The 12,901-nt window shown below is 38.5% G+C and overlaps 1 protein-coding gene across 14 annotated transcripts in view; it reads left to right on the top strand.

Moving 5' to 3' along the window:
- PDE4D (phosphodiesterase 4D) overlaps positions 1-12,901 on the top strand; it is a 550,182-nt gene that overhangs the window by 444,669 nt on the left and 92,612 nt on the right. For all 14 annotated transcript variants that reach the window (XM_051642406.1, XM_051642404.1, XM_051642405.1 and 11 more), the window contains one exon: positions 9,126-9,162. In XM_051642406.1, coding sequence (XP_051498366.1) covers positions 9,126-9,162 — 37 coding nt within the window. The remainder of the gene's footprint in view (positions 1-9,125; positions 9,163-12,901) is intronic.

The following is a 12,901-nucleotide window of genomic DNA, read 5'->3' as shown; positions in this document are numbered from 1 at the left end:
GAATTAGCCCTTTAACTGTCATGAGGAAAAACTGCCAGAAAAGAGAATTTTTGAAGTAAGCTCACCTACATGTTACCTAGTTCTTGACAATCTGTTCAGCTTTTTTAAAAAAAATATTTAATTCAGTCTGGATCAGATTCATAAAAGGAGTGTATTTTAAAACAATGGCAGACAAAAGTGGTAAACCTGGGCAGTTAACAAGGTTCACCCGAGCCTTTAATATGCCAATAAAATAATGAAATGAATGTATATCTTCTCATGCAGAACAGGAAGCCAAACTGCTAGTGATACATCTTATTCTTCTGTTTTTGAGCCAGGAAGGCCTGTATTTATTAATAAAATGCTGTGAGTATACATCTGAATTTACAGAGAAAAAAAAACTCTTTCTCAGAAACGGTTTTAGCCAAGACTCTAGGAGAGCAGAGTAGACATTCAGTTGCTGAGCAGAGTAATTGTCCCTCAGTTTAACAAAGTAGAAATAATTATCTTTCCAGATAAGCTGATTTATCAGATTATTTTATCAGAATCTATGACATTACTCTATTACAGATACTACTGGCTAAAAAGAGCTAGTTAAACTTCAAAGTCCAACCTGCTTTAAAAAAAAATATCTTTTGAGATGCATTTTCTATGTATTTCAGCTTAGGAATATCTTTTCATGAAAAAAAAAAAAAAAAAAGAAAAAAAGATAAAATTGTTTAAGACATTTATTTGTCCATGGAAAAAAATGTACTTACATGGCTTTTGGAAAAATAGGCAAGTGTTTTGCTTCACTCGGTTTTGCATTTTTGGTCTTAATTTTTACAGATTGAAAAGAACTTCAGGTCACAGCTTAAATTACTCTGAAGTAATGAGTAAGTCGCTTTGAGTCTTTTTTTGAGTTATGAAAAGAAAATGTTTCGAAAGACCCCACTCTCTCCTTTCCAGTTGCTTAGGACGTTTTACAAATTGAAGCCAAACCAAATAACTCAGTAATATCCACTTTGCTTAAATTTAAGTAGCAAGTTGACACTAATTTCATGTGTTGATCAGTTACATAGTTACAAGAGTATAGTCTTGTGTAGGGAATGCTTCTTTCCAGGTGCCTTTTAGTTCAGGAGATTCTAAGGTGTTGAACTATTCTATACGGTTGTTGAACCAGGATTTTCTTTTTTATGAACTACAAATTGATCTTTATTGGTTTTATGTCCAAATGTAAGACCTAATAATTTTCCAAATATAACTCTCAGTTACACATGAGTCTCAGTCTCATATGACTTCCCCTTCCAACACTTTAACGTGTCAGACCTTTTTCTTCCTCTCATCTGAAAATAATAGGTGTTTGAAACAAAATGGCAAGTTACTGCTCCTGTGCTAAACAAAGCAGACTGAATTCCTAGACACCTTCACTGAAAGGTGACATGTTACCCAAAACATGGTATCAAACTCAATTCTTAGCTGGTATTTAAGCTACACTGCAACACCACTCACCTCTGAGCTTGATAGACAGATCTGCAGGGGAAGGGAAGACTGGTGTGTGCACATCTGTACCCGCTATACTAAAGGATTTGGAACAGTGTGGAGAAAGGGAACTTTACTGCAGAGGGAATCAAATGTTTGTGGGGATGCTTTTCAGACTCTTTTTCCGGCTTGGTGATCATCTTTGTGGATGGGCTCTATTTTATTTTACAACTCAGAACATTAGTTCTGTTTGTGCCCCTGAGGGCACAAACAACCCTCTCTGTACTTGCAATGGCACTAATGCTGAAAACATGTTTTGTTTTCAACAGACTGTCTGGAAACAGACAAACTGAAATTCTCATGGGTTTTCCTTGTTTTTCTTGAAGTCTTCTTGTTTCCTCTTACATGCACACATTAAGAGGCCTTTGAATTTGGTATGGAGACCCATTTTTCTAAACCTTGAAGATTATCTATCTTCCTGTAGCCGGCTGAGAGCAAGGTCACAGACTGGGAAGTTACCTTGAGTAGGTGCTGTTCTCAGAAGCTCTACTCTCTAGAGAGGAAGTCTTTCAGCCTACATCAGTCAGAGATTCACACGGAATGTGTTCTTATTCTTCAGAAGTAATACGATCATATCAGTTCTCAACATTTAAGTATATGGGGCAGGGACTGGTTTAAAAGAAGGTTAAGACAACAATTTTTATTTGCAATCAGCTAAGAGTCTGTGTGTTTCAGCTAATGCAATCAAAACTGACTGATAGTAGCTCATTAAGCTTCACTAACTTGATTGCTTCCATTCATGTGTGCACACCCACTCATTAATTTTCTCTAACCTGCGCAGAAAACAAACCTATCCTTTAGTCACAGACGCTTGTTTTGTTTTACAGCCTTGCTTAAAGCTAAATTATGAATTCTGTTTTATGAACAGTCCAATGGCAGCACTGCTGAATTGGCCTGAATTCCTTTGATTGACTTCAGCTCTGTTCTGGTTCAAAGTCCTATATCCTCTGGTTTAAACCAGCCCCTTTTTCAATACACAAGCCAAACCTTAGCACTGCAGTATCTTCTTTTCACTTCCCGTCACCTAAGTGACTTTCAGGTAGACCACCTACATTAGTAAAACACTCTGGCAAGTCCATGCTCTCTTTCTCTTTAGGACTGAATAATTCTCTTAATGTAGGGCCGTTTCTCAGAGTTGTCCACTGTTCTTCAGTCATCTAAATGGTCTGATATGTTATGGTATGATTAAAGTGCTGAAGCTTGGTAGCTGTTCGGGGCAACAAGATACAGGTGATTTCTTGAGTTGTCTTATGTTTTCATGTCCTGCACATCATGCTGGCATCCTTCTGTGATGGCACACTAAATCAGTGCTCACATGATTTCCTTAGGCAGATTACACAAGACAGATATGCAAGTGCAGTGTCTTTGGGAAGCATTTAAGCTTCCTGAGCAAGGAAGTAGTTGCATCTGACACAAGAGACCTTGATCTTCCTTGAACTCTTCCCAAGGTGCTATGATACTTTGATGGGAGATGGAAGAAGCCTGATTATGCTCCTATAGTATATTATATGTAATGGGGAAAAACAGTAACACTTTCCGTTCTTTGATTTAGTCAGCTGATTCTGATACTAGTCCATCCAGCAGTCCTGGATTCGATGGGTCTTGGTTGAGATCACCATTGCTGAGATGTAGTAAGCTGCCCTTATCACCCAGCTAAGTCTCTTGTTTCTAGTCTGCTCAAAATCACATGCTCTGATAAGATGCTGGTGATGAAAAGGTACACAGGTAACCAGATAATACTTCCTGTCACTGCCTGGGTTCAATCTCAAAATACTGTTTTAGTAACACCCTGGTATTTGCTGCTCTTTTCCAGTCATTTAGCCTGTAATGGATATGATCATACTGTCTTCCCAAGTCTAGAGAGAGCGCCTCATCTTGGATTTATTTATTTATTTATTTTTTAATTTGGTGCATCTTCCTAAGTCTAACTTGCTAAATTAGATGTTCCAAGGAGAGCTGCTATAACTAGCCTTTGTTTTGGCTAGGATAATGGACTTCTCAAGGACTGTGGCTTTTCTGAGCCACTCCTCTTTCATCTGGTTAAGTTCAATTGAAATCTGGCAGATTGAAAGTTTCAGAAATCCCAATACTACAGCAATACAACAAGTTAATTCAAAAAGGGCAAGTGTAGAGTATTGCATCTGGGTAAGAACAACCCCATGTCCCAGTACAAGTTGGGGGCTGACCTGCTGGAGAGCAGTGTCAGAGAAAGGGACCTGAGGGTCCTGGTGGACAGGAGGATGACCATGAGCCAGCAATGTGCCCTTGTAGCCAAGAAGGCCAATGGCATCCTGGGGTGTATTAGAAAGGGTGTGGGTAGTAGGTCAAGGGAGGTTCTTGTCCCCCTCTATTCTGCCTTGGTGAGGCCACATCTGGAATATTGTGTCCAGTTCTGGGCCCCTCAGCTCAAGAAGGAGAGGGAGCTGCTTGAAAGAGTCCAGCACAGAGCCACAAAGATGATGAAGGGAGTGGAACATCTCCCTTATGAGGAAAGGCTGAGGGAGCTGGGTCTCTTTAGCTTGGAGAAGAGGAGACTGAGGGGCAACCTCACCACTGTTTATAAATTCGTTAAGGGTGAGTGTCAGGAGGATGGAGCCAGGCTTTTTTCAGTGATGTCCAGTGATAGGACATGGGGCAATGGTTGCAAACTGGAACACAGGAAGCTCCACCTAAACTTGAGGAAAAACTTTACTGTGAGAGTGACAGAGCACTGGAACAGGCTGCCCAGAGATGTGGTGGAGTCTCCTTCACTGGAGACATTCAAAACCCACCTGGACGCGTTCCTGTGTGATGTACTCTAGGTGACCCTGCCTGGCAGGGGGGTTGGACTAGATGAGCTTTCAAGGTCCCTTCCAACCCCTAAGATTCTGTGATTCTGTGAATACTTTTAACTATTTAGGGCAATCTCTGTTGTTATATTAGAAAGAAGCATCAGGAGGACATAACTGCATGATATTACAGAAAAATCTAGTGTTCAGAAACACTCAGGCAATAGCTGACAAGAGTCAGCTTCATTCAAGATCTAATTTCTTTCTACTGTGTGATAGAACAAATGGTTTCAAGTAGCTCTTTGTAAAAATCCTTTAAGGTACATGTTCCCAGAAATAAAGAAGTGCTCTGGGAAAAACAACCCTCTCCTCTGTAGTTCATGACTTCATCAACAATTTCAATTGCTTCCTCTCTCAACCCTAAATGCCAAGCTGCCCACAGTGTCATAGTCTCTACCCCTGCCTTCGATGCCTGATCAACCCCCAGATGGTCCTCAGCCTCTCAATGGGTTGGAAATCACTCACAAATCACTGGCTACCTGGGAAAAGCTGTAAGCTCATTTTTGTCACACCCCATAATGTGGGCACAACATTGACAGTTGCCTCTTATCCCCTGTCATCCTTAGTTTTTGGAGCCAGGCCTGAGCTATCTCATATTAGGACTAGAAAATTGTTCTCAGGGTCTCTAGAAATTGAAATTACATTACTTAAACACTTTTCTTGCAGAAGAAAAACTAACTCCATTTGTGGTTTTGCACATGGCATATTTGTGTTCAGGGATATATGCAAGCAAAACACAAATGTCTCATCTAAGCTGTATTCATAGCATGTTATTCGACAGTAGGTCTGAATCAGCCTTGTATAGCAAATTGAGTGCATGTCATGTTTAGTCCAAATTTAAATGTTTACTCTGCATAGATTTTTTTGTTCAAATAGAAGACTACTTCCATGTTCATCTTCTTTCCTATTTTTAAATGCTGTTGAAATCTTTATTCTTTCAAATACCCCATATCCCAAGTTTCTAGCCAGAGCATCCAACACAGACTATTCCAGCTGGATTTAAAGCCTGGACAGCACGCTCAGCCAGTACTTATGGGGAGATAATTGAGTTTTTCATTCAAATGAAGGAGAGTGGCAAACGAATATGATCATGTTTTAAACTGAAACAAAGTGTCAGAATCCTTTTCAATAGTATTTTAACTTATGCCATAAAAATTGCATCAAGATTAACCAGGAATTTTATTTTGACTATATCTTGTCCATTAAAAGCTATGTGTCAAATTGGCATAAATATGTATTGAATATTTGTTTCCCTCTATTTAGAGAGAGCTTGTATTTATCCTGTTTATGCCTCCCATCTGCAAAACGTGTCCTCAAGATCACTCACTTGATATTCTTCATGAGTGTCTAGGAAGTCTTAATCTGAGTTTACTATGGCCTTTACAAAGACAAACCTACAGGATCTTCCCTGCGAAGCTCCACACTGGCAAGTGGAAGCTCATTTTTCTAGTGGTATCTAAGGCCTGGGACTCACTTCTTAATGGGTATCTTAACTTTTTTCTGACCACATTAAAAAAATACCTTCTCTTTTAACTGTATCTTAGCAGGTCTGCAGAATGTCTCTCTAGCTGCTCCTCTTAGTAGATTATTATATTAAATTATCCCAACTTAATTAAGAAATAAAAGTCATGCAGTCACCCTGTCTATCCTTGTGTTAAACTTCCTTCCTGTTTCTCTGGCTGTCCATGCACCCATCTCTTAAGTTCCTTTGAAGTGTGGGCAAAGTTAATTACTGTCCTGTAATGGGAATGGAAGAGAGAAATTCATGCCAATCTGGAGGAGAGGAAGCAAAATTTTTGTACTTTCTTTTCAGCAAGTCAGCTGAACATGTTAATATAATATCTGACTTAGCATAGCACTTCTGTCTCTTCTCCAGTGCAGGGACAAAGATAGGTTATATGGAGTGAGTTCAAGTATGTCCCACAAGAATGGTTAGGAAGCAAAGCCCAGAAAATTTGCAAAGGCCAGGCATCAGTACTTAAATGTGGTAAATAACTAGCAGTGTGTTTTATAATCCCTGGTCTCCTGATGGAAATTTGACCTGTGTTTTACGTACGTACCAGTGATCATTTTAGATTTGGGGATATGTGAGAATTATGCTTTCAAATCTGTGGGTTTTTTTTGAAAAGTGAAGATTTGAACAAGTATGCCTGGCCTTCTAGTTAACAGACTGTAACAATGACGTGTACAGTTTCTGCTAACCTTAAAGATTAACAGCTCTTTCTATATTTAGAAGCTTGTGATATATTGCAGAGGGTTTACAGTCCCTCTTGTTTCTTCTTTACATAGATGTGTGGCACTATGCTGTCCAGGATCCAGACAGAATCATCTATCAGTTTCCATATAATCTGAAAAGAAAACAGCAGGACACTCATATATTGTAGTGTTTACTACACCGCAGTACACTGTGGATCAATGGCACTTTAATTGAATCATATGATCTTGCTCTTCTGTACAAAAAATAGCAGAGCTGCCTTAGGCATCTGCTCCCTCTTTGAGCACTCTCACCTTTTCCAGATTTCCTAACCCAATTTGGATTAAAGATTACTAATCACACTATGCAATTTTTTTTCTGTCCAAGTGGGTCTGGTGCATGCTGAACTTATCTGGGAAAGCAGTGGATACCTGTACTTTCAGTGTCACACGTTCACCCAAATAATAGTAATTTCTGAAACTGTTTATCTTTACACAAGGAGGCTTTTGGAAAGTGGAAATTAAATCCTGGGTTGATTCCAGTGCATTAAATTAATGTTTAATGATGTGTCCTCAAAAAAATAAAAAGCTACAATATTTTATCACTGTACTCCAATGAAATGCAGTCCATTAAGAGCTCAAGAGAATGAACTTTGAAAATTAGAGGAGTGGTGTCTTGCTATTTTAAAGAAAAAAAAAAAAGAAAACAAAACAAACCCAAACCAAACAACATTCCAGGGCAGAAAGCCTAGAAACATGTACTTGTTGCCTTTTCAAAGTGCCTCAGCATTTAAGGGGTGGAAAACAGGGGCACTGAATGAGAAGAACAAGAAAGTCGCATCTCCAGTAAGGAAGCCCACCATAGTTGGTGAGGACAATTCTATTTTCATAGTTTTGCCAGCCTGGACTTTGACAGTGGATAACTATGTTGTAGCACTTGCCCTGGAATTTGAAGCACTGATTAACGTTTTGTGCATTTGTGTCATATGTTGAGCATTCAGAGTGTTTGCCACTGACAGATGCTTGTGGTACCAGAAGGAAGTACTCTGTCTGGCTTATTTACAGGTAGAAACAAATTTAACTTTTTGTTCTTTGTCTAGTGCTGCTGCTACTTGTAAAATATTTCAGGTCCAGGATTCCACCCCTTCAAAATTTCCAAATGTGGGAATTCGATTAGAGCAGTAAAAGATGGGTTTGTGTATTGATTTTAGATACAGTTTCTGGGCAGAATTTGATCGCTCAGAAAACACACTCATTTCCAAGAATTTGCTCAATCCCTTGTTCACTTTTTGCCAAAACAACCTGAGTAACAGATAAAGCGGGTAGGTGTGACGAAGGCTGGAAAATAATTTACTTTAGGCTTTAGGCTCTTCCATCTTTGCAGAAATAATTCAGATGACTAACACAGGGTTCCTTGCTCTACAAAGCTGTGCCTCTTTAAAGTGTCAAAACAGAAGAGAAAATGGAGTAACTGTATGCAAATAGTAAAAATATTCTTTATAAAAGGGAAGAAATTAACAGATTTTACTGAGGAACAGGTCAGCCAGGTGTCACATAGCAGCTAATGCCATTTCACAGAATTTGAAGACAAAGAGCCCAGTTTTTCTTTAAGTGAGGTAACATACATATTCACAGTATGCCTGTTCAAGTAAAGAATGGGAGAGAAAAGGAAAACATGGATTTGGTTTATCTTCTGCTGCAGCCTTTAATTAATTAAGCAATTCTGGCAAGAAACAATCGTCCAGGGCATTTCTGGATATTTTCATGACACAATGAAAATGTGAAGAGGTACTAAACCCAGCTGATCATTAACTCCCACAAGAATTGAAAACAGACAATGGATTTTCATCTCTTGAAAATTTCATCGTTTGTTGCCATGTATGAGATATGGTAACTTAAAACTCCCAAGTTTTCCCGGTCCCCTAGAGAGGTCTGACTCCAAATGCTGCTCTTAAGCTCAGCACCCCTTTGCCTACTTGAATTTACAAGACTATATTTTTTTGAAACCATATCAAGTGGCAGCTTTCAGTGCTGACTCAAAGGACCCCCTCTTCCCCTTCCTTCCATCTCTCCTTCGTGCATCATCCCAGCACCTTACCCAAACCTCACCCCGTGGTGTGGGTGAGGTTGCCACAGCAACAGCACACACTCGGTCACATCCCCTGTAGCTACAGAGGTGTGAGTCAGTTTAAAAGTGTTACCAGGTTTTTATTAATCTGTGCTGTGCTGTCCAGCCTTCTGCAGCCACTCCCCCATCCAGTGCTCACAACCAGCTGGTAACTCTCAATGGGCTTTTGGTATTTTCACCTCCATCCTTTGGGATGAAATCTCTGCAGACCTGTCCTGCATGACTGGTCACCTGCCAAACCTGCAGCACAGAAACCAGCTGGTTCATCAGCCATCCCATAGACATGCCAGGCAGCCAGACAGTAACTAAGTTGATATTTACCTTTCAAAGGATATATAGAGCAGCAGCAGTGAGTAACTGCTGAAGAATAAAACTGGGGTTACCTACAGTGAATTGTAAAGCCTGGTTTTCATTCTGTTAAAGCAGTGAGGTAAGTTTTCTGTAATACCTAACTTAAAACTCTGCTCATTTTTCAGACATGGAGATGACTTGATTGTGACACCATTTGCTCAGGTAGGCACAACTTTTGCCCTATTTCTCATGCGTTCTTGCAATTTAAAGGCCAAATGGCCAGACGAATTGTTTTCTGTTGTTAATGCCATATACGGTGTTTGCTTGAAACAGGATGAAACTGCCTAAGCAGAAAGTGATAAACCTCCCACTCTTCTATGTATACCTCTCTTTTTTAATGCTTTTTGATTATCTGAAAAGTTGAATTACAACAACATGATAAACACTTCAACGGATCTCTTTTCAAATACTGTAGAAGACAGTCATGATGAAGACAAATCTGTGCTCTCTGTTATTCTCCTGCTTTTTGTAATTTCTCCCTTTGAACATATTCTAAGTGTTCAGTACAAGGTAATTTTTAGACGTAAGATAATTTTTTTACCCAGAATACTTATGTTCCTTTACAAAACCATCCCTATTTGTTTGATTTTTTCCCATTCACATTTTGTTTTATAGAATATCAGCTCAAAGTTCTATATCATTTAGATTGGTTTAGATCCACAATATTTAGCAATGGACCTGTTTTGTCATGTATGAAAAGTTAACACTGATATTCCTTGAATTCAGGATGATAGGTTGCATTTTATAATAGATAGGATTGAAAGTTAATTCAGTGTAACTACAGGGAGGTGAAATAAATCTGGAACTTCAATGTGATTGAAGGTGAATGGAAAAGAAAGGTTGAGTCACACAGTAGTCTCTAAGAAGAAGGTGTCTAACTTCAGTCTGAATATGCAGATTGCTCTGGTCTAATGATCAGCTGTTAAAACAATATTCATTTAATAGGTTATTATATATTTAATTGTAACCAGATTCAGTATTTATGAGACACTGGCTGATCAAATTCTTCATATAAAGAATACCTTCATATTTTATTAGCCGGGAAAAGATTAAGCCTGGGCGCTTTCTAAGAATACTTTAAGATCTCTCAAATGGTAAATGTACTTCAACAATAATGGAAAAGAAGAAATTACAGAAAAAACAAGATGAAGAAAAAATTAAAACCATTTATAGTTTTAGTTACAAAATATAAAAACCCTAACTCTTGAGCACCGAAAAACCCTCCAGTTTTTATGGTGATCAAGCAATCCAGTGATATTTACTGTAGCTGAATTAATGTTTGTCGTCACCTGAATTTTTCTTTTCAAAATATTCCACATAGATAAGACATGTTACAGTATACCTAGAAAAACAGTAAATACTAGGTGCCATTTATGAATATTTTTATTTCCTGAGACAAAGCACCCTATTTATTTTAAGATGGCTTTGTTTCCTTGTTGGCATTGATGGATGTGCTTCAGTAATTACAGTAGGAGCAGTTGAATGTTATCATTACTTGCACCAAGGTGCTGTAGTTGATTGTCTGAGAGCTTTTAGTATTTCAGTGCAAAACCCTTTTTGGAGTGGTTTAAATCAACCTGTTTTCATTTGCATTGAACGGGAGAAAGATCACTCACAGAATGAGTTATCACATCACATTTCCTGATACAGGGGAAATGGAGATGCAGTTGAGAGAGCTTGCTAAAGAGGGCAAGTGAAATATTATTGGACTCTTGGGAAGAACTAAATCCTTATAAAAAAATTATTTGAATATGTAAAATCCCATCTCCAAATGAGGTCTGCTCACAGGCTGCACTTGCAGCTAGGCACAGGGCATGTCCCTCTGACTTACATTAGCAGTATTAGGACCTCACTCAGGACTTCAGAAATTGGACCCCATGTGCCAGTATAATATCTATACATTGTACAAACCATGCTTTTAATGTCTTCCTAGTGCAATATTTCATCATGCATATGCATTTTTGTGTTGCAAACAGCCAAAGCACTGTTTTAATCCATTCAGGTCTTCCTGGTGGCATTAGGTCCTGGTATGATCTAATGTCTAAACTATGTATTTTCTTCAATTGATCAGGAGGCTTGTTTCGTCTGATCATGAACCACCTGGTCGTAATAGTTCAAATTTTAGCATTTCAGTTACTAATCAGCACATCACCATGTAATATTTCTCCATTTGTTACCTGGTGGCAAGGTGGCATGCTGTGTCCCCCACACAGAATTTGGCCCCAGTACAAGATAATAATTTTAGTAGAATGGAATTTTGTAAGCTAAAATTAAAAATTCTGTCAAAAGGATATTATTAGTTGCACTTCCCTACATTGTAATATACTGCGACTGCTATAATATAATTATTTGTAGAATTTCACTCTTCAAAATAAAATAATTAAAGTTATTTCAAATTCAAGGATCAATTATGTAGTTTTTTATTATAAAAAGCTTTGTTTTTCAAATTCACTTGCAATTGTTCGTGTATAACTTAATTTTGAAAATAATATTATTTACTTAGGGATTTAAACCGAAAGAAGTTTGTAGGTGACTGCTCACAAATCTAACTCTAGAAACATTAAGCACACATGGAACCTCTCTGGACAAAGAAACTGTCTCTTAAAGCAAATTATAAAGAAAAAAAAAAAATTGTGCTTCTACTATAATACACTTATAAATACTCATGCCTTTATACAACAAAACCAATTGTTTACCTCCACTGTTGCCAATGGCCAAAATTCTTGTTACTTTTATACTTACTGCTGTCTATATGGGGATGTCTTTCACTTGCAAAAACTGTCAAATACGTGCATCTATGCTAAAGCAGTTGGGATGCTGGGCAGATAGAGGATATTCATCCCTGAACCTACAAAACAGGTATCACATCTGCCTAAAGAACTAATAGAACATAGAAGCAAATCAGTAGATTTTCTGCTTTCTGGAAAATAACAGATTCATAGTATCTCAGACAGTGGAAAAATCTGGTCCATGTGCATAGTGGTGGGAATGGTAGAGAGACCCTCTCTCAGCTCTTCAGGGACCTGAGCATGGGGTCAGCAAGGCTCAGTAGCCTCCACTCATCACTGGCCCTGAGCAACCTTGCAGCTCTGCACACATCTGTTCCTTGCATCCTATAAATCCTTTTATTTCAGATCTGACACACAACTCAGCTAAGTTCATGTGGAATCATGCCTAGCCTACTAACCTTCCTGAAACTCAGCCGTGCACAGGAGGTACAGAATGTTTCGCTGCAGTCCAGCAGAGGTAGAGCTGGTAAGCAGGGCAGTACCTGAGTTCACTCCCTGAGGAGACACTTAGCTACCTTTGTACATGCTCCCAGTTCTCAGTGCATCTGAATATACAGCAAATTTGAGTCTAAAAGGACTTAGGAACTTGCAGTCAGGAAAAATGACTAAATTTTATTCATGTCCTGAGGCAACTCTGGGAGCTGTATAGGTATGTTTCTCTGACAATACTGACACATACAAAGCCACCTCAGCCTGCTGGCACACATAGGGTTAACCGAGGTAGATCGAGAAAAGAGAATTGAAAATATACTGCAGTCACTAAAATGTGTGCCTTACCTAAATAGGCTCAACACTTTTCCATTTATGCTTTCATTCTCCTTCCATCTTCAAATCTTATTTTCATACTTCAGCAGCTTTTCATGTATTTTATGTATTCATTTTTGAACTTTTGAACTCCAAGATCTTTTAGCTTCTGCTCTGTTCAAGCTTGATTTCCATCTGTGTATATCCAGCGTATAAACACAGCATTTGTTAGTGTCACTGTACCCCTGGGCATGCAGATTTGTTGGCATATGTAATTATTTTTATTCTATTCTGAATGTAAAATATGTGAGTTTGCATCCTGACCTTTTGAAAGCAAAACATAATTAAATTAATACTGTCTAAATAGG

Source organism: Apus apus, chromosome Z (genome assembly GCF_020740795.1).
Source record: "Apus apus isolate bApuApu2 chromosome Z, bApuApu2.pri.cur, whole genome shotgun sequence".
Lineage (NCBI taxonomy): Eukaryota > Metazoa > Chordata > Aves > Apodiformes > Apodidae > Apus > Apus apus.
The sequence above is the reverse complement of the archived record's forward strand: the minus strand, read 5'-3'. Positions and strand labels throughout refer to the sequence as shown.